Source organism: Drosophila rhopaloa, unplaced genomic scaffold (genome assembly GCF_018152115.1).
Source record: "Drosophila rhopaloa isolate 14029-0021.01 unplaced genomic scaffold, ASM1815211v1 contig_3, whole genome shotgun sequence".
Lineage (NCBI taxonomy): Eukaryota > Metazoa > Arthropoda > Insecta > Diptera > Drosophilidae > Drosophila > Drosophila rhopaloa.
In genome coordinates, this window is record NW_025335123.1 from 19,942,606 (window position 1) to 19,963,558 (window position 20,953).

Sequence of the window (20,953 nt, forward strand, 5' to 3'; positions counted from 1 at the left end):
GATTATCCACCACAACTCACAGACACACACACGAGCACACAACAACCCAGTTATAAACAAACACCCACACTAACACACACAGACAAACTTACATACAAATGAAAAGAAGACACCAACACAAACACACACAGACACACAAAAATGCGGAGATAACAAAAGTAATGATGAAAAAGAAAGAAAATTCAACATAATCTACAATCGATAGCGAACCAGTTATCGAACGCGACCCCACAAACAATAAATTAATGTAATGAAAAAGAGTGATTAACCCAAAGAACCCGAGCCACAGAAACAGAAACAGTTCAGTTTCGTTAGCCCATAGCAGTCGTCTTATGTCTAACAGTTCCTAGCGCCTCACTAGCTGCTTTTCACATAGATGAACGTCCTTTAACAAACCCATCCAGCCCACCCAAACCCCCGCCCAGCCATTTACCCATCATTAAAGAAAATCCATATCTCCAGTTCTACCAATTGTCCACATCAGAACCTTTCAGAACCAGTTATTTTTCAGGGAGAAAAGGTCTAAAGTTGGTAAATTGATTTTATTGATAACTAAAGGTTTTCATGACTAAAACCCTATTAAAAATAAACTTAAATATATCCAAGGTTTTTAAGTCGACATCATAAAACGAAGCAGTATAACAGTTTAAAATTTTCCCAAATAATCTCTAATTAAAGATATATCAAATCAATGAATAAATCAAATCAATAAAGAACTGAAGTATTGACTTGTTTGTTTCTATTTAAATTACAGTTCACTTCGTAGTTAGGACTTCAGTATTACACTTGTGAAATTTTTCGATAACTGCCAAACCGTTTAGCATTTAATGGAAATTTCTTTTCCTGCCTTTCTCATCCCACTTCCCTAGTTCGCAGGTTCCCTAAGGCCCCTACCCTTGTCCACCCCATAATCATACAAAGACTTACACGTATATCTTGAACCCCTGCCTCTCCAAGCCCCACCCTCATTTATGTGCTTTTTCAACACGATCATTTCTACTGCGTACCACTTGAGTATTGCCTCTATGAGTAAGGATCTGCTTTAATGTCTCCAAGCGATCTATTAACGATTTCTCTCTCTCTCACCACTTTTTCTTAAGTTCTATCTCTTGGTATCTTTCTCACTTACTGTCTCTGAGTAACATTTGAAAATTATGGAAGAATCGTAGTTAGATGACGTTACGATTTGTGTAACTTTTTAAGCAATCGATCTCGTATCCGTACCAGCAAGAACTGTACCCGTATCACTGATATATATCTCTGTCTCTCTCGCTATATCTTTCCCGATCCTTTTTTACCCTCTTTATGTCTCTCTATCCAATCCCATAAGTGCCGTTAGTTGTCGTACACTTTGAGTCCTCGCTCGTTCACTTTGCATTACTCTTACACACTCTCAAACACCTTCTAACATCTCACTAACACGGACAAAATTTCTCCCTCTTTCTAATCTCTGAAATTCTCTGTTTCTATTACTCGCTCGGCTCACCTCGATTTGAGTTCAACTTCAAGCACCGACCAGGTCGTCGCTGCCTTTCTTGATCAACTTTTTTGGAATCTGTCTTTTACTCTACTTTCTTCAAACCTTCAAAAAACTCTTTTTCATCACATCACGATCAAGCTCTTTTCAACACTATCGCTGTCTCTCTCTTTTTCTCTATGACACGCAATCATTTAAAGCTCATTTGGTTTAACACACTACAACTACAGCAAAAACAGCCACAGAAACAATTAGTTAGCTTAGTTAGTTAGCCAAAAACGCTTTATTCCATTTCAAATTAACTAAGTGTGTATCCTAGCTTCTTTTAGCGTTAACCAACACTGCAACACACATACACACTCTTACACACAGAAAGCTCGGCTTGGTTTTGATGCATTTGCCAGAAGACTTGAAAATGCAGGCTTTAAAGCTTTGCTGCTCGAAGCTTTTTACACGGACACGGCACACGCACACTCACGCCAAAGTATACACTCGACAAAATAAAAGTATTTGGAAAAATTAAAAAAAATACTTAAAAAGATCGTACGCTTACTTATTGTGTAGTTGCAGTCGCTGCAGTTTGATACATACCTATATATACCCGTACTCTCTCTCTATCTATATATATATATATGATAACTCGTAATTGATTTACTCGTATAATTATGAATATCCAGTATTTACACACATATCGACAACAAGAACACACACATTAGCTAGCTTAGTTGCTAAAGTAAACGTAATCCAGTTTGTGTAGTTAGAATAGCAAAAACACAACAGCCACACGAAACATCCGACCAGACTCTATATAACATCACATACTATATATTAACAAGCGAATAATGAACCAAACGAACTGTAAATGAAGCTGAACATGAACAAGAAGCCAGCGTCGCCACCGATAAACCAACTCGATAAATGCCCTGAATAAACTCAAAAGAGAAAACTAAAATAAAGCAGAATACTGAAAACAGACGATCAAAACACATAAAAAAGAAACAAAAAAAAACAAGCCCAAGGACCAAATTTTTTCCCATTAATCGCAAGGCTTAAGCTTCTCCTTAGTTCCCTTTAAAGCGAACTGTACCTTTGTTTCGTTTCTATTCTGTTCCGTGGTCCGATTTCAGTCGTTTAGGCGGGCCTTTAAAGCTCCCTTTCTAACCTTCTCTCTTTTTCCGAGAGTTTTAATTTCTTAGCTTTCGTTTGCCTCTCAAATCACTTACAATAACACTTAATAGCTCCGCCTAGCTCCCTTGATCTCGCTCTGTCTCTCTCTTTTGTCTCTCTCTATCATTCACCCACACTCTGTCTCTTTCCTTCTTAACTATCTCTCTCTCTCTCTATATATATATTTTGTCTCTCTCTCCCTTTCTCTTTCTCTCTTTGTCACACTCCACACAAATTAAAAATGAAACTAAAAACAAACCAATAATAACCGAATAAAATGAAAACCGAAAATATAAAATTTACCTAAAAAACTGTATGCTAAACACAACCCAAAAAAATACCCCAAAAAAACCAAAAACACAAAAATATATAAGAATATATATTTAAAAATATAATCGAAAACGAAAAACAATCAAACAAAATATATATATATATATATATCATATTATATATCAACAAAACCAAACCATCACTTTAGTATACTCGGCATGAATCTGTTCGGATGTAAATTCTGCGAGAAAGTTAACGGAGAGATGATTTGCGATCGTAAGAATTTCGACAGCCTGCTCTGGGCGCTCGTCACAGTGTTCCAGGTAGACCCATTGCTATCAGTCTTATACCATACGTAAACCTTTATGTATATATCAATACTACTACTACTACTATTCCTAATCCTAATGTTACGCCATAATCTGCTACTGATATGATAACGATAACCTAACTGTTCATAAAACCGAATAAGAAAAAAAAGCGAAAACCCAAAGAAACCCATTACGAATCCCCCAAAGAAATACGTTTTGATACGTTGAGCATTTTGCTTTCTTTCGTTTTCACCTTTCTTTCGACTTCGACTTTGATTACTCTTTCCGTTTCTGTTTTAATTTTCATTTCCGTTTCCGTTCCGATTCGATTAACCGTTTGTTTTCCGCCTTAACCGATAACTGTTGTGACGTTCTATCACTCTCTCACTCTCGCTCTGTGTCTCTGTCTGTCTGTCTAATCATGTGTTTTTTTTTTGTGCGTGGGTGCGAGTGATTTGGATATCGATTTTCGGCTTGATCACTCGCACACAAAAATCTTATAATTTATATGATTTCTTATTGATGCATTTCGATTGCCAGGCATCGAGATCGACTAGCTAGCTAGCCATGTTGCTCGCTCGCACTAATTTGTGGTGTGCCCTTTGATTAAGTGTGGTATTCAGTTTAAGACCTGATTTGATCTTTAGTTTCTTCGATTTCGATACCAATTTCGATTACAATTACGATTCTTGATTTGGCATGCATGCGTTGACCGTTGCGATTACAGTTAGCTAACCATTAGTGTTAATGTTAGAATTACCGTTGCCGTTACAATTACCGTTACGAGTTCCATAGCAAGCAGCGCGCATCCGCATGTCGTTCGGAGTATTCGTACATATGGAAATGTCCATAAGCCAATATGTCCGTAAGATCCTTGTATGTGTGTTTGTATTTGTGTGATGTACATTGATGCACCAGGTAAGCATTTCCGTTCGAGTTTGTTGCGCTTTTCGCATGCGATAATAACCGAGTAGAAATGAGTTTGCATCCAGCATCTCGAACACTTCGCATACACCTATCGAAAACACACACACATTATTTGACACCTCTGTCTCTATCTCGCTCTCAATCTCTTTCTCTCTCTGTCTCGCTCGTGCTTTTCTTTGTGTACTATAAATATTTATGCTTCAATTTTTGTCACACTCTTTGCTCAATGTCCTATGTTTAAGTATAAATACCTATCTCTAGACAATATGCTATTCTAGACTCTAAGTTGTATAGAACTCCACCCAAAAACCCTCTGAAAGGAGAACTCTCTCTGTCTCTGTCTCTCCCACTATCTCGCACACAGACACAGCCACACATACACAAGCATAACCAACCAATCTCCCACTGTAATCTATAATCAAAGTCCCCCCTTTTACTCAGACTCCTTTTAGGAACACATACCTCATATACGTACCGTACATGCAAAACACATACAGATTCTTCTGTAATCCGTAGAGTTTTTCGATCAGTTCAAGTTGCCATTCCAAAGGACCCCGAAACCAACTGTAAGATAATAGCACACAATTATAGGAGGTATATGTAAATATGCAAGCATTGAGGCCAGATCGAGAACTAACCACCAACCACTGTGTATATAGACAGACAGAACTCACCAAAAACAGGGTAGAAAAGAACAGAAGAATCCAGGCCGGCAGAAGAACAGAATCTGACTCAGATGAGAAAGCTCTTTTCTCTGCCTCTTTATGATTTTCTTCCAAGAATCACAAGTTACCCCCAATAATCACCCAATCCACAATTGTATGTACAGGGACCACTAGATGAACCTACTACTCGTTTATATCCTTAGACATAAGAATCGCAACTATATAATATATATATATGAACCCAGCTCTCTCTATATCTATGAACCAGTTTATATAGCCATTAATGAACTATGATAACAGACACACATCTATGACTCTATAAATAAATACAAATGTATACGGTATATATAAAACATATATATAAACCTGCAGCATACTCGGCATGTATCTGTTTGGCGGTAAGTTTTGTAAATTTTTGGACGAATCCGGACTCGAACGCGAGTGCACGTGTCCCGAAATAATCAGCCGGCATCCGCAATGCGAGTGCGATCGCAAACACTTCAACAACATTTTGTGGGCCACAGTCACAGTATTCCAAGTAAGAACAATAATACAGCAATAAACTACCTACCACCAACTTACCCACAGCCCTAGTCCCCCGAATCCCTCCACCATCCAAGCTGTACCTCCCATCACCCCCAAAATAAAAGAAACCCATTTTGAACAACAGCCACAACAATATACCCATCAATACCAGTCTGAAATTATTGTGATTAAGACAAAGTATTTACGTATAGCCACAAAAGTTCCTAGTTTCTGCTCTCCTTTGACCTCTTTGTTTGACTTAATTTACATAATCCTGCTCCTAGTCTTTATCTAAGTACTCACCAGTTGGTTATATCCTTGAGTTCTCTCTTAATCAGCTTTGTTTCCGAATTTATTTTCGATTTCGTTTCGGTTCTGATGCCAGCAAATGTAGTCGTAGAGTTCTCTTCACCCACAAAACACCAGCAATCACTAAGACACGACCATTGGGTAAAATACTAAGATCATGAAGTCCCTGTATATATTTTGAATAAAAGGACGATCATCAAGACTTTGCGATCAATATTTGTGAATGTGCTTTCTCTTTGGATTATTTCCTGTCCTGTAAAAAAATACAAGATTTCTTTAAAAAAAAGTTCGGTTTTGTTCGGTTTGTAAATTTTGAAGGGATGTCAAGGTTATTGTTTGTCAGATAATTTAAAAATCCTTATGGTACACAAAATAAAAGACAATCTGCAAAAATATATCTTAAAATAAAATTCTTGATTGCTAACTGAAAATAATGAAAATCTGTAATCTTTTTTATCAAAAGATAACTAAACGAAACTGTAGTTAACAAAAAAAATGATTTTTGATTTGAATCAATAAAGTTATCGACAGAATTGACATCTCTAATATTGCCGATTTCCGCGGCAACTGTACAAAAGAAACCGAATGTCCTTGGGAAGGACTCACACTCGGTTCTCTCACATCAATCTTGTTCTCTCTCTTTTTATCTTCTGTCTCTCTCTCTCTTTTTTCCTTTTCCCCCTCTCTCGCTCACACAATCATATGACATAAACCAAGCAAAACCTATAACCGCTGATGTTCCGAGTTTTGTTGCATGATTTTTGGGATCTTCACCTTAATTTGCCCTCAGCTTTTGGCTTTCGGCTTTATAATTGAATGCCAGACCTGAATCAACTTTTGATTGCGACCTCCCACGACTTTTCAAAACCCAATGAATCAATGAATCATCTACAGCCACACTCATACAAACTGTATATATTTGATTTAAGTTTTTTGTTTGTTCGTTGGTTTGTTTGTTTGTTTGTTTGTTGGTTCGTTGGCTTGTTCAAACAGAAACGAAAGTTTTTATTTCTCAATTTGCTGCTGCTGCTTTCCCTCGATCTTTGCCTTTTCTATATCTCTTTCTTTCGATCCAATTTAATATTTGTTGCTAAGCAAGCTGTACAAAAAGCGTTGTTCATACATATATTTTTAAAGTTGCTTATGCGCAATACAAATGTACAGCCACAAAAGTTTAGAAAAAAAAAACAAAATTAAATTAATTCGTCTCCTATATAAACCGCATTCGTATTGTATAGCAATAAAAAAAAAAACGAAATAGAAAATTCCATTGGCACTTTGTGTACAAAGCAAAAACAGAATGGAACCAATTGCTCCATTAAATTTTTAAACTTTTTACAAATTTTTATATGCAAGAGTTTTGTGCGCCTTTTTGCTCTTTGATTTAGACCGAGAGCCTTCGCTGCTTCTCTTAAATTTATTTGCTTTTGGCTTTGCTTATAGCGTGCTTATATTTTAATTTCAACTTGGTTTTAATTTAGTTTTACCTTTTGTTCATTAAGTATACCACACCACGAATTATTGTTTAAAAAATAATCAGTTTGAGCAGCTTTTTAATCAGCTGTCCACGGATGTTTTGAGTCAAGCCGCCGCCACTGCTTGATCTCTCCCAAGTCCCCATCTATATCTATCCTCCGACTTTCTCACTTTTCAAAGCTATACCTTAATCCGGGTGTTTCTGAAATATATTTAATATTTAAATAGCTTGCCTCCAAATATAGTTTTTGGCATTCTAAAAAACTCCATAAACACTCTGGATAATGGTTTCTTTTCTTGGCTTTTGCCTCTTGATTGCATTTTTTTTATTTATTTTCTTTAACCTCAAGGAGTAAAGTGAAATACTTTTCTGGGGTCTATCCCATTAATCTCCTATTAACCGATGATATTTTTAAGTTTTTCGATTATTTTTTGTATGCGCCTGAGTTACCAAAAATCAAAATGAACAAACTGCTAGTGTTCGTTGCTCACCCAACATACGTACATATGAGTATTCCAGTCTGACACGATGTGTACTCATATGTATCTGTATGCAAATAAAAAGATAACACCATTTGCCGTTTTGCTCTCGCTCTATTTCTGTCTGTCTTTTGTCTGACCTTTGACATTTTTTCCATTCGTTTTTCATTCGTATTTCGTAACTAATTACTGCCTTACTTACTTACTTACTTTCTTTGCCACCCACCACAACGACAAAATTACAAAATTTGTTTATTGGTATTTCGTTCTTTTTCTTTCGCTTCTTACGATATATATTCCGATATGTGTATCACGACATATATATCCATGCGTATGTATGTTAAATCTGCACCACGTTTGCCGCCCGCCACTGCAACTGCCACCGATCAACAACTACAACTCTACAACTCCAACTCCAATCAAACTCCAACAACAATCAACAACAACTACAACTTCAACAATCACCAAAACAAAAAAAAAACGAAAACCAATGTTTTTAGATACTGACGCAAGAGGATTGGAACGTCGTCCTGTTCAACGGAATGGAAAAGACAAGTCATTGGGCCGCATTGTACTTTGTGGCCCTAATGACGTTCGGCAATTATGTGCTGTTTAATTTATTGGTGGCCATTTTGGTTGAGGGATTCAGTTCAGAGGTAGAGTTTTGCCAACATCATTCCCCTGTCCCAAACTTGAAACTTGAAAAATAAGAAAACCCTAGCATTTTCGAAACGATCTTTGGATTCTCCTCGATTGGCTATTTGATACAAAATATATTTTCACAAATATTCGCATGCGATGCTTCAAATTTTGAGACATTCTAAGCAATTTCTAATTAATTCAATACCTTTAATTACACCAGGGAATGTATCAGAAATAATTTAATATTAGTTTATTGTAGTTTAAAAAAATTATATAATTAATATTAAATTATTATAAATTATATAGATTTGAACACAGCTTTAAAGAGAATTTAGAAGTTTGGCTCTTTAAATCGAACTTCTGTAAGAAAACTTATGGGCTAAGAAAAAGACGAAAATCGACCCAAAAATAAAAACTAAACTGAAAACACAGTTTATTAGAAAATTAAACCACGATCATTTATAAGTATGTCACATTGAAATCGGATGTTATGGGCTTAAAAGTGTAGTTTTTTGGCACTTTTCTGCAAAGCCATTTTTCGAAAATTTGGAAAGGGGTTTTATCATTGCAAATGACGAAAAATCGACCAAAAAATAAAAAATAAACTGAGAACACAGTTTTTTAGAGAATCAAAATACGATCATTTAAAAGTAAGCCATTTGAAAATCGGATGTCTGTAAGAAAAGTTATGAGCATAGAAGTGCATTTTTTTGACACTTTTCTGCAAACCCATTTTCCGAAAATTTGGAAAGGGGTAACACCATTAAAAATGACGAAAAATCGGCCAAAAAAAAAAATTAATGTGGGGATGCTGAATTTTATATAATTAAACCACGATCATTTTGAGGTATGCCACTTTGAAATCGTATGTCTGTAAGAAAAGTTATGAGCATAGAAGTGCAGTTTTTTGACACTTTTCTGCAAACCCATTTTCCGAAAATTTGGAAAGGGGTAACACCATTAAAAATGACGAAAAATCGGCCAAAAAAAAAAAATTTATGTGGGGATGCTGAATTTTATAGAATTAAACCACGATCATTTTGAGGTATGCCACTTTGAAATCGGATGTCTGTAAGAAAAGTTATGGGTTTAGAAGTGCAGATTTTGGTCACTTTTCTGCAAAGCCATTTTTCGAGAATTTCGAAAGGGGTTTTATCATTGAAAATGACGAAAAATCGAGCAAAAAATAAAAAAAAAAACTGAGAACACAGTTTTTTAGAGAATCAAAACACGGTCATTTAAATGTAAGCCACTTTCAAATAGGATGCCTGTACAAAAAGTTATGAGCTTGGAAGTGCAGGTTTTTGGTCATTTTTCTGTAAAGCAATTTTTCGGAAATTAGGAAAATCATAAAAATGACAAAAAATCGACCCAAAAAAAAGCTAGATTTGAATACAGATTTTTTGAAAATTAATCCAAAATCAATTAGAAGTTTGCATTTTTGAAATCGGACGAATGTAAGAAAATTTATGGGCTAAGAAGTGCAGGTTTCTGCAAAGCCATTTTTCGGGAATTAGAAAATGACAAAAAATCGACCCAAACCAAAAAAAACTAAGATTTGAACACAGATTTTTAGAGAATTAAACCACAATAATTTGGAAGTTTTCCTTTTTGAAATCGGATGTCTGTAAGCAAATAGCATAGGGATAGCTATGGTCATAATATGAAGCATCGCGTGCGTCGCGACTCCAATCCCGCCGGCCTGTGCCCCAAATCCCCGCCCCTTTCCACCGGATGTGACCGGGAGTGGCAGCGAGCAAGTGGGTCCGGAAGCGACTGACCCGCCGACCCGACGAGCTCGAACACCCAATGCCACCATCACCACCACCACCACCACCACCCCGCAATCCACGCCGGTTGACGAGAAAGTCTAATTTTGAAATTTTGATTCCCTCAGCGAAATGAACGTCGCGAGCGCGAACAGCGCGAGTTGGTTAAGAAACTGCGCGAGGAAACGCTGGCCGAGAACTACAGCGATGGTATGTACGATGAGTCGCGGAGCGAGGCGGACTCCTCGACCACCAACGATAGTTACTACGAGGTGCGCAACCGCTGGCGATCGGCGGAGGATGTGCGCAAGGTAAGTGAGAGCTCGAGAGGATCGAGGATCGGGGATCGTGATCTTGACCAGGTGTGATTGAGAGTGCAAACAAAAAAAATATGATGGAGTGTGTGATAGTTGGGTTAGCATGCTGCATGCGCGAGTGTGTGTCTGTGTGTGACTGTGCTTGAGAGTGGCCCGAGTTGAATCCACGGTTCGTAATCCCCCATCCCCAGCTGCAGGACTCCGCGGAGCTGATCATCGAGGCCAAGAGCAACATGCACCGCCAGCGCCTGCTGCAGCCCACCCACGACTACCAGATCAACGAGCTGCCCGCCTCGTCTGCCGCTCCGTCCGCTGGTGGCACCTCCGGCGCCTCTGCGACGGGCGAGCGGGAAAGGGACAGGGACAGGGACAGGGATAGAGAGCGGGACAGGGAGGCGGGTGGCGGCGGCAAGGAGGAGGGAGGGGCGCAGCATGCCAAGCCGCGCGGCGGCCTCAAAAAGGTAAGAGCACCACATGGAGCAATCCGCGCAGACAGACATGAACACTTGACACCACCTGCACCCCGTCGCACACAGACATACTCGATCAAGGAGCGGCGCAGCGAGGCGCCACGCCTCTCCAAGATCCGTCTCGCCCGGGATCCGCCCATCATCACGACAACGGCGGCCACGCCGCAGGACTCGCCCAGCACCACCTTGGAGCCGGGCATGAGCTTCCGCCAGTGGGGCGACATGGAGGTGAGTGCCCAATACAATATAGTTGTATCTATGTGATCAAGCGGTGAAAATCAATGAACCCATTACCAAATCCCATCCCCAGCCACCCAGTCCGCCCTCCCCCTCGCTGTTGCGACCGCCGAACATCTTCACCGGCGGACAGCGGAGTCTGGACGAGGGCATCCCCTCCATCGATCTCATCCCGCCCTCGCCGGTGCTGGCCCACAAGCCCCTGAACATCCTGAATGCCAGCCAGTTGGGCATGGGCGTGGGTGTCGGCAGCACTGCCGGCAGCTCGGCCAGCATGCACAGCGTGATCATCGACGACATCTCGAAGAGCTCCAGCTCGACGGCGGCGGCCACGCCCATTTATGTGCCCACCATCTCGTCTTCGGCGGAGGCGCAGAGTCAGAGTCAGAGTCACAGTCTCAACGATGTGAGTGTGGGTTCAGGACCGGGCGTTGAGATGCCTGTGGCGGGATTGGGAAGGAGTACCAACACGGGGGCCTCGACCAGTGGCAGTTCCTCCAGCGAACGCCTGCCACTGGCCCCGCCCCCTCAGCAGGGCAGTTTCAAGCAGCGACTGAGGCGTGGCAGCTCCAAGAAGCGCCGCTCTTCCGCTCTGGCCCTAACCAGCGAGGACAATCCGGCGCGAAGAGCCCAAGAGGAGGAGGAGGAGCAGCAGCAGCAGCAGCTGAACAATGGCGGCGACAATAGCTTCTTGCTGCGGGGAGGCAGCACTGTGGCCAGCGGCTCCTCCTCGGGCGCCAAGGAGACGAATCGCCTGAGTCCACAGAACTCGATCAGGAGGCTCTCGAACACACTGAGCATAGGCAGCGGACCCGTGGGCAGTCGCCGGGCCTCGGCCTGCATATTCAACTCGCAGGTGTACCAGAACCTGAACCAGCCGCCCAAGCCCAAACTGCGACCGGGACCGGGACAACGCCGGATGAGCTCCATCGAACTGGCATTCAGCAAGACCTCGCATCTGAATCTGCACAATCTGGAGGCCAACCGGAAGTCGCTCTCGTACACCAACTCGAAGATGGACCTGGACAAGTGGAACAAGTCGTACGGCAATCTGAACGAGCCGGACAACATGCTGCAGCAGTATATGGAGGCGCGGGACAAGCGCAAGAACTCCATCAGCCACTATAATCTGAAGAAGCGGCTCGAGGAGAAGGAGCTGCAGCAGCTGCAGCAGCTCCACCAGCAGCAGCTGCTCCAGCAACGGCAGGACTCCTTCTCCTCGACCACCCAGCACCAGCAGCAGCACCGCTTGTCCAAGGACCACCAGCAGCAGCTGGCGATGCAGCCACATTCCATGGTGCCAGGCGGCGGGGAGCGCTACTCCAAGCTCAAGATGCTCATCGAGCAGCTCACGCCCAAGCACTTCACCACCGAGCGCGAGGACTACTCGCTCTACATATTCCCCGAGGATAACAGGTGCGCATATTCTTCCCATATTCAAATGGAAAGCAATTTTGTATAATAAAAGAATTTAAAATTTCCATTGCTTTAAACAATGTACAAAGGTACAGAAACTATTGAAGAGTAATAAATCATCAATAGCTTGACCCCAAATTGCTAGTATTCAAGTATCCATGATTGTGAACTCACAACGTTCCTTTAAAACTAGGTAGCTCTTAAGTTACTTAATTATTCCACTCCACAAGTCAGCTTTTTTTTGATTGACTTGAACTCATTCTCATTTGTACGTTCTTAACCGAGAGGAAAATACAATTTCCAACTTTGTTTTACGTATTTGCATTCTGACACCCTTCGTGTTGCAGGTTCCGGCAAATCTGTACGTGGTTTGTCAACCAAAAGTGGTTCGACAACGTGGTCCTGCTATTTATCGCGCTCAACTGCATCACCCTGGCCATGGAAAGACCAAACATCCCTCCAAGCAGCACCGAAAGATTGTTCCTGGCAACAGCCAACTACGTGTTCACCGTCGTCTTCAGCGTCGAAATGTTCATCAAGGTGGGAGGCAGTGATATGAGTTATGTGAAATACTTTATTTAATCGATTTGAATGCGATTTAATTACAGGTGGTGGCCACGGGAATGTTTTACGGCCACGACGCCTACTTCACGTCCGGCTGGAATATCATGGACGGATCTTTGGTTACCATTTCCATAATTGATTTGTTAATGTCCCTGATTAGCGAATCGAGTCCGAGGATATTTGGGATTTTAAGGGTAAGTACGGGCTCGCGGCCCTTGGACACTTTGCTATCCGAAAGCAGCAGCAGTAGCCAGCAGTCCTCAGTCGACCAGAAAACCAAGAAAACCAGAAAAACAAGCCAATCTCAAGCGATTAACAACAGGCAGACCATCAACCAGAACAGCTACTACCAAGAACCACGCCCAGAACCGACCACGCCCATTTAATTGGCTGCTGGGCTGCGCACTCGGATCAGAAAAGCTATCGCGAAATCGCTATTTAATCTAAGGCTAAAGCCAAAGCTAAAGCTACAGCTCGAAAACCCCAATCAAAACTCGCTCGCTAAATCGCCTCGAACACATAGCTCTGTCTCTGTTTCTCTGCTGATTGGCCATCTCTGTCTCTTTATGTGCTCTTCTTTTTCTTGCGCACACCCACACACTCTCACACACACCCACACACACACACATGATCCAAAATTCTTCAACGAAACATTTTCTGAAATCTTTTCAATTTTGATTTGATCTACTATTTACACACATATCGTGTCTATCTCTATAACTCATGTATATAATATACTTATATATATTGTATATCTCTCTGAAAACTTCAGGTAAATTGCCGCTGCTATATGCGTTAATCAGCAAAAAAAAATCCAATTTGTTTTCACCATTTATTATGTGTGTGTAGACCCCCTCCCAAAAATATAACTTATATAAAAGTACCCCCCAGAAAAAACCAAAGAAAAACTAAAATTGAAGTAATCTGTTGACTCGCCTTCATTGCGTTTTGTATTGTAAATAGTTGATTGTTTCCCTATTCCTATCGAAAACCTCCAAACGATAGGGCTATGACACTTGAAATGAAAAGGCTGTTAAGGATATTTCAGAGGCACAAGAATGTATCTTTAAATGTGGTTTTTGTATGAAATTTATTATACAATTTCTATTCAAAAAAAACACAAATTCTTTTCAAAACTTTCGTTCTCTATTCATTGTAAAAGTTCATGTGGTCAGTAGAATTGTTAGTTAGTGTCATACCCCTATAAAAATGAAGCCAAATTTGAGCTGCCCCATTCCATTTTAATCGAACCCCAAAACATCTCCATCTAGCTATAAATGCAATCGCCTCATCTTGTTGTAATTTTACCAATAACCCCTATAAATAACGTTCCATCGCCATGCTTTGTTGTTCAAGCAATGTTGTTATTTTTCTATTATTTCAAGACTTTATTAGCCCTGTTTTATGAAATCCAGTTTGATTCTGGTTTAACTATTTATTTTTTGTAAACCCATTAGTTACTACACACCAGAGTGGCTTTTTACTTTTTCAAAAGTTTTTTTTTAAGAACAATACCATACTATTAATACCATAAAGGTCAAATTTATGGGTGGTATTTAAAATTTTAAATAATTTTTTTTTAAATAATATAGTTTATATGCCAATTTGTATGATATTGTTATATATTCGCTTCAAAAAGTGAATTGTTCATTTCATATGGCATTAATTAGAGGTCGAATTTAACATTTTTAAATGCCTTCAAGCTGTCAATAATGAAAATGAATACCTTTTTTGTTAGCTCTTTAAACATTTTAGTTTTTTTAAAAGCAGTAGTCATTACTGGTGTGTTTTGTTGAGATTTTCAGTTTGTTTGCTCCATCCAGAGTATATCGCAATGGTTTTTACTCATGCTTTTAATACAGGCGGCACCTGTGGCGCCGCCTGGCGACCGCTGGCCGAAGTGGCCAAAGCAAGCAAGCAAGTGGTGCCTCCCGGGGCGCCACCGATAAAGCAGTGTAGCCGATGCACCAACCACAATCACTCTTCTCTTCTCGTCCTTTTCCTTCTGTTCTGTTCTCTCCCAAAAAACTATGCTATCCTGCAGGTGTTTCGACTACTCCGATCCTTGCGGCCGCTGCGGGTGATCAACCGAGCCCCGGGTCTGAAACTAGTCGTGCAAACGCTCTTATCGTCCCTGCGTCCCATCGGCAACATCGTCCTGATCTGCTGCACCTTCTTCATCATCTTCGGCATCCTGGGCGTTCAGCTGTTCAAGGGCACCTTCTACTACTGCGAGGGCGAGAACATCAAGGGCGTGCGGAATGCGGACGAGTGTCGCAGGATACCGGGGAATGTGTGGACCAACCGCAAGTACAACTTCGATGATCTGGGCAAGGCCCTCATGTCCTTGTTCGTCCTGAGTTCCCGCGACGGCTGGGTGAACATTATGTACACCGGGCTGGACGCCGTCGGGGTGGACCAACAGCCCATCGTGAACTACAACGAGTGGCGGCTGCTGTACTTCATAGCCTTCATCCTGCTGGTGGGCTTCTTCGTGCTCAACATGTTCGTGGGCGTGGTGGTGGAGAACTTCCATCGATGTCGCGAGGAGCAGGAGAAGGAGGAGAAGATCCGGCGGGCGGCGAAGCGGGCCCTGCAGATGGAGAAGAAGCGGCGGAGGATGCACGAGCCACCGTACTACACCAACTATTCGCCCACCAGGATGTTCGTGCACAACGTGGTGACCTCGAAGTACTTCGATCTGGCCATTGCCGCGGTGATTGGCCTGAATGTGGTCACCATGGCCATGGAGTACTACAAGATGCCCAATCCGCTGAAGTACGCCCTGAAGATCTTCAACTACTTCTTTACGGCGGTGTTTATACTGGAGGCGAACATGAAACTGGTGGCACTGGGCTGGAAACTGTACTTGAAGGACCGCTGGAATCAGCTGGACGTGGGCATAGTCCTGCTCTCCATAGTGGGCATTGTGCTGGAGGAGCTGGAGACGAACATAATACCCATCAATCCGACGATCATTCGCGTAATGAGGGTGCTCCGCATAGCCAGAGTGCTGAAGCTCCTCAAAATGGCCAAGGGCATCCGCGCCCTGCTGGACACCGTGATGCAGGCCCTGCCCCAAGTGGGCAACCTGGGCCTCCTGTTCTTCCTGCTGTTCTTCATCTTCGCGGCACTGGGCGTGGAGCTGTTCGGGCGACTCGAGTGCTCCGACGAGATACCCTGCCAGGGATTGGGCGAGCACGCGCACTTCGCCAACTTTGGCATGGCTTTCCTCACATTGTTTCGCGTAGCGACTGGCGATAATTGGAACGGCATCATGAAGGACACGCTGAGGGATAATTGCGATGACGCGGCCGATTGCGTACGCAATTGCTGCGTCAGCTCGGTTATTGCTCCCATATTCTTTGTGATATTCGTGCTGATGGCGCAATTCGTGTTAGTGAACGTCGTCGTGGCTGTACTGATGAAACACCTCGAGGAGAGCCACAAGCAAATGGAAGACGAGCTCGACATGGAGGTGGAGCTCGAGCGCGAGCTGGTGCGCGAGCAGGAGTTCGCCCAGGAGCAAAAGTTGTGCCAGCAGCTGGCGGAGGCGCAATCGAAGGCCGCCGCTCCCCCGCGCCCCCTGGCCAAGGTCAAGTCGCTGCCCAAGAACTTCATCTACAGCACACCCTCGCTGGACAAGAAGTTTCCGCCTGTCCCGGGTGGTGGTGTCGTCGCCACACTGGGCGGCAATCCCAGTTCGAGTCTGACCAGCTCGGCGGCCACCAATCTGAATCAAGTGGCCGGTTGGGGAGGAGGAGTAGCAGGTGGGGGTGCGGGCTCGGGAGCGGTATCTGCGGCATCTGGAGCTGGACAACGACGACAGACCGTCCAGTACTTCCAGCAGCCACCACAATCCATGCTCGGCTTGAGTCTCGCCGAAATGGGCGGCACGCTGACGCCTCAGGCGCTCGGCGCCCGGTTGGGCGAGCCCTTCGGCGGCCCAGCGACGGCGGCGGGAGGCGTTGAGAGGGGAGGAACGGGCGAGCCGCTGGCTGTGGGCGTGGCCGGCCTCCCGCTGCCGCCGCTGGACAATCGCCGCCGCGGGCGACGCGCCTCCGCGGCCGCCGGCTTCCGCAAGCGCGGCGTGTTGTCCAAGGAGCGCTCATTGGACGAGCAGGCCATCCGACGACGCAATTTGGAGGCCAAGCGCACCAGCTGCGACTCGCTGCCCTGGGGCGGAGATGCCCTCGACTGCCGCAGGGGCACGATCTTCGAGAGCCTCGAGTCGGATGGGTGCGGAGTAGGGGGGGTGGTGGTGGTGGTGGTGGTTCCTACGATATACGGAGCACGCGCAGTGCCGATGTGGGCCATTTGGATTCAGAGTCGGGGGATGTCTCGCTGGCGGTGGTCAGCTCCCTGGTGCCCGCCCTGGTCAGTCCACTGCCCCCGCCCCTGTCTCTGCCCATAGCATCGCCCACGCCCTTGTCCATGTCCATAACAATGCCCATGCCGGCACATCCATCACATCCGCCACCACGCCGACCCTTCGGCTGGTCGCAGTCCGTGGACCAGGGATGCCTGAGGAGCAGCCTCCTGCTCTCCGTGCCCAGATCCATGCCGCCGCGCAGTCGCAGTGGCAGCACCAAGCAGCTCTTCAAGCAGCAGGCTCTGGACGAGGACGCCGACATGGACGAGAGCTCGCTGCTGCTGCCCACGACTGCAGGAGGAGGAGGAGGATCGGGATCAGGGTCTGGGTCTGGGGGACCGGGATCGGTGGCAGTCACAGCCTCCAGCTCGCTGGACATCCCAGAGCCCAGTGGCAGCTCGAAACCACTGCCGGACATCGCAGCGGGGGTCAGTAAGTCCGACTCCTCGGACATCCTGCGCATCATTAGTGAGCGGCGGCGCATGGATCAGCGGGAGCAGAGGGAACCGGATCAGGATCAGGACATCGAGACGGAGGACAGGGACAGCGACTACAAGGAGCTGCTCCTGGTCAAGTCGCCGCAGTCCTCCATGGACTAGATGCCAGCACACACACTCTGCAGATCTTTGAAAGTAGCTATCTCTAACTAGGGCCAGGTTTACACTGAAAATAATTACTGCAGAGCTGATTAACAAGGATAATAGCTAGGATAACTGTTAAGATAGTCCTTACTTGGCTATAAATAGTACCCCTTCCCTGGGAAAGTGTCTAAGCTTCGAAGGAGGCAGTCCCTATATATAAATTCTATACCGATAACAACTCTATTATGTAAACCTGGTCGCCATTAAAGGATACTTTAGGGAATTTTCTAAAAACTATAACTATTACATTAGGCTGTAGGCATAAAGATCGAAGAGTGTGATGAGAGAACACAAATAATGATTAATCGATAGCAATTAAACTATAAATGATAAATGGCAAATGCTAAACTCTTAGCCACAGAAACGAAAATAAAAACCAGTAAAATAAAATTGAAAGCAAAGTTAAGTACAGCAGAGAAAAGAAATGCTAGTAAGCTAAATTGTCAACTGTTTTTAGTGCAATCCTACGGTTTTCATAACTTTAACAAGCAGAACTTATAAGAAAAACTAAAAACTAAATGATCGCGAAAGATCGATCGGTCAAGAAGAAGATAGCTAAGTTTCAAGTTGATTAGAGTGTTTTCCGTTAAAAAGTAGCAGTCGAAAACGATGATTACCCAGACGATGATGGATTATATACAAGTGTTATATGCGATTTACATATATACAGTTATATTATTATACTTATAGGGATACTGCATTCGAAACATAAATGATGGAAATTTGTGAACAAAGAATCATCAACTCTGTGATTAGCTCTTAAAGTTTAAACGTTTATATGAGAAGCCATGCAGACACCAAACAAAAAAACACACAAAAACACGCTATCTGTATATAGAAGGCCTGTATGTAATCAAATGTAATCGAGTGTATTTTACGTAGCTTAGCCAAAGATGAAACTAACGCAATGATACCGAATAGAGCCGTCAGAGCGAACACATTGATAAGCAATAGAGAACTGTAGCTCTTAAGATTGTACCTAACCTAAAAACGAATAAAGCTGCGTTGTTCCAGGGGAAATAATAATACCCAAAAGAAAAGAAAAAGATACGGAAAAGGAGAAAACAAAAACCAAAAAAAAAAACATGAGAACTTTGTGCAAACGAATTTACTTAGGTACTTAAACACACACACAACCACACCCAAACAGATAGCTATTACGATCTGGTCGACAATCTTTGCGAATCTCCCCTGTCTGTCTCTCTATCTCCCTCTAAAGGCTTCCAAAACTTCCCGACCCCGCCCCTTAAAAGATATCCAGACATTCGAAAAACAGTGCCAACGCAGTAAGGGTATTCAAGATTTTTTTTTTAAATAAACCTAACCAGAAAAAGAAGCAAAGATGGCGGCAACAACTACATGAAGAACTTTAAAAAGTAGCATTTATAAAGAAAAACAAAAATAAAACCAAAACCAAGAGAAACGTCGTAGAAATTTAAAGATTAATGTTTAATGACTATATATAGTGTATATATGGAACTATCAACGAATTACAATAGAGTATCGAGATATTTCTTCAGATGGCAGAACTAGAACAAGACAAAGAATCGAGGGAACGAGAAGAACACTAACTTAACACTGTCAATTTTTCAACATGGTCTAAGCTAATTTTTTCAAGGAAAACAAAAGATCTAAGAATGAAAACAATTTTACACTCTTTGTACACACTGTAAAAAATGAAGTGAAGGAGCTCTCCAGTTTAGATAAACTTTAAAATCAAACTTAGCAAACGATTCGGGCGAAAGCGAGGAAAGAAGAAGCAACAAATTTAATTATACGATATTTTCATCTGTGCCTTTCTCTACGAATATATATATACACATTTATACATTATATAACAAATGTATCAGATACTGTCTCTATATCTTTCTACGCTCCCACTCCCTCTCTCTTTCTCACACACACTCACACGGAACTCACCAAACTCACCCTACTAAGCAAACCACAGGACACCAACACAGACACCAAGCAAGCAGTGCGAAATGTAACGGTGATGGCAAGCAGTGCCTCGCGTAACTAAAAATGCAAATCTGAAAACTATTTACGAGGCAGGACGAAGGAATAATAACGAAAGAAACAAAATAACTACTTAAGCCTACTAATAATGAAAACCGAAAATACAAAAATACAACTGGAAGTAAAAATACAAATAAAATTATACGAAAGCATGAAGTTTATAGGTTAATGCGCTAGTAGTTTTGAACTTTTTTTTTGTAATTTTTTAATGTAGCCGCTTTGAAGTAAACCAAATGAAACTATATTCGTTTTTGGTTTTAGTTGTGTGTGTCTGTTTTTTTTTTTGTGCGAAGCGTAAAGCAACTATTAAGAACGTTTCTTCTTGTTGATTAATAATTAGGTAAACTGCTACAAAACATAAGTTAATTAAAGAAAAAGAAAAAACAATGAAAAACCAAAAGCCAACAACAAAATTAGAAAAAAGTGAGTTGAATTTAAAATTAAAGCCATAACGGCCAACGAAATGCAAAACTAAGCAAATTTGCTTTTAGCTCCATGACGGTGCAAGAAAAACCCCATGAAAAAACCAATAATTCTTTGCAAAGTAAAATAAGCCAATTAAATGTGAAATTGTTTAAGAAAGGACATAAGAAACTTAGCACTATCCGCTGCTGCAAAGCCAGAAATCGAAACTCTGTTAGACAAATAGCCAATAGCCAAAGTTGTAATCATTTCGTTGCGTGCCCTTTGCGTATAATTTGAATGGTTCGATTGGTTCCACTAGATACGTACATATATACTGAGAACACATACTATGTAAAGCAGCGAAACAAAACCAAAAAAAAAACGAGCATTATAAATTAAAGAGAATTTGAAAAGAATGGCTGAAGAAGTTCTGCTTTCATTGGACTTATTTAAAAGTAATGGTAATGGATTCGCACATATACCCCATCATTTCCCAT

At 42.5% G+C, this 20,953-nt stretch overlaps 1 protein-coding gene across 1 annotated transcript in view; it reads left to right on the forward strand.

The window, feature by feature from the left end:
* Positions 1-20,872, forward strand: part of LOC108042780 (voltage-dependent T-type calcium channel subunit alpha-1G) — a 92,156-nt gene extending 71,284 nt beyond the window's left edge. The window contains 10 exon segments of the mRNA XM_044461001.1: positions 5,190-5,355; positions 8,108-8,263; positions 10,147-10,329; positions 10,527-10,796; positions 10,872-11,033; positions 11,116-12,458; positions 12,806-12,998; positions 13,067-13,216; positions 15,067-17,275; positions 17,278-20,872. Coding sequence (XP_044316936.1) covers positions 5,190-5,355; positions 8,108-8,263; positions 10,147-10,329; positions 10,527-10,796; positions 10,872-11,033; positions 11,116-12,458; positions 12,806-12,998; positions 13,067-13,216; positions 15,067-17,275; positions 17,278-17,993 — 5,548 coding nt within the window. The 3' untranslated portion in view covers positions 17,994-20,872.
* Positions 20,873-20,953: the final 81 nt, after the last annotated feature.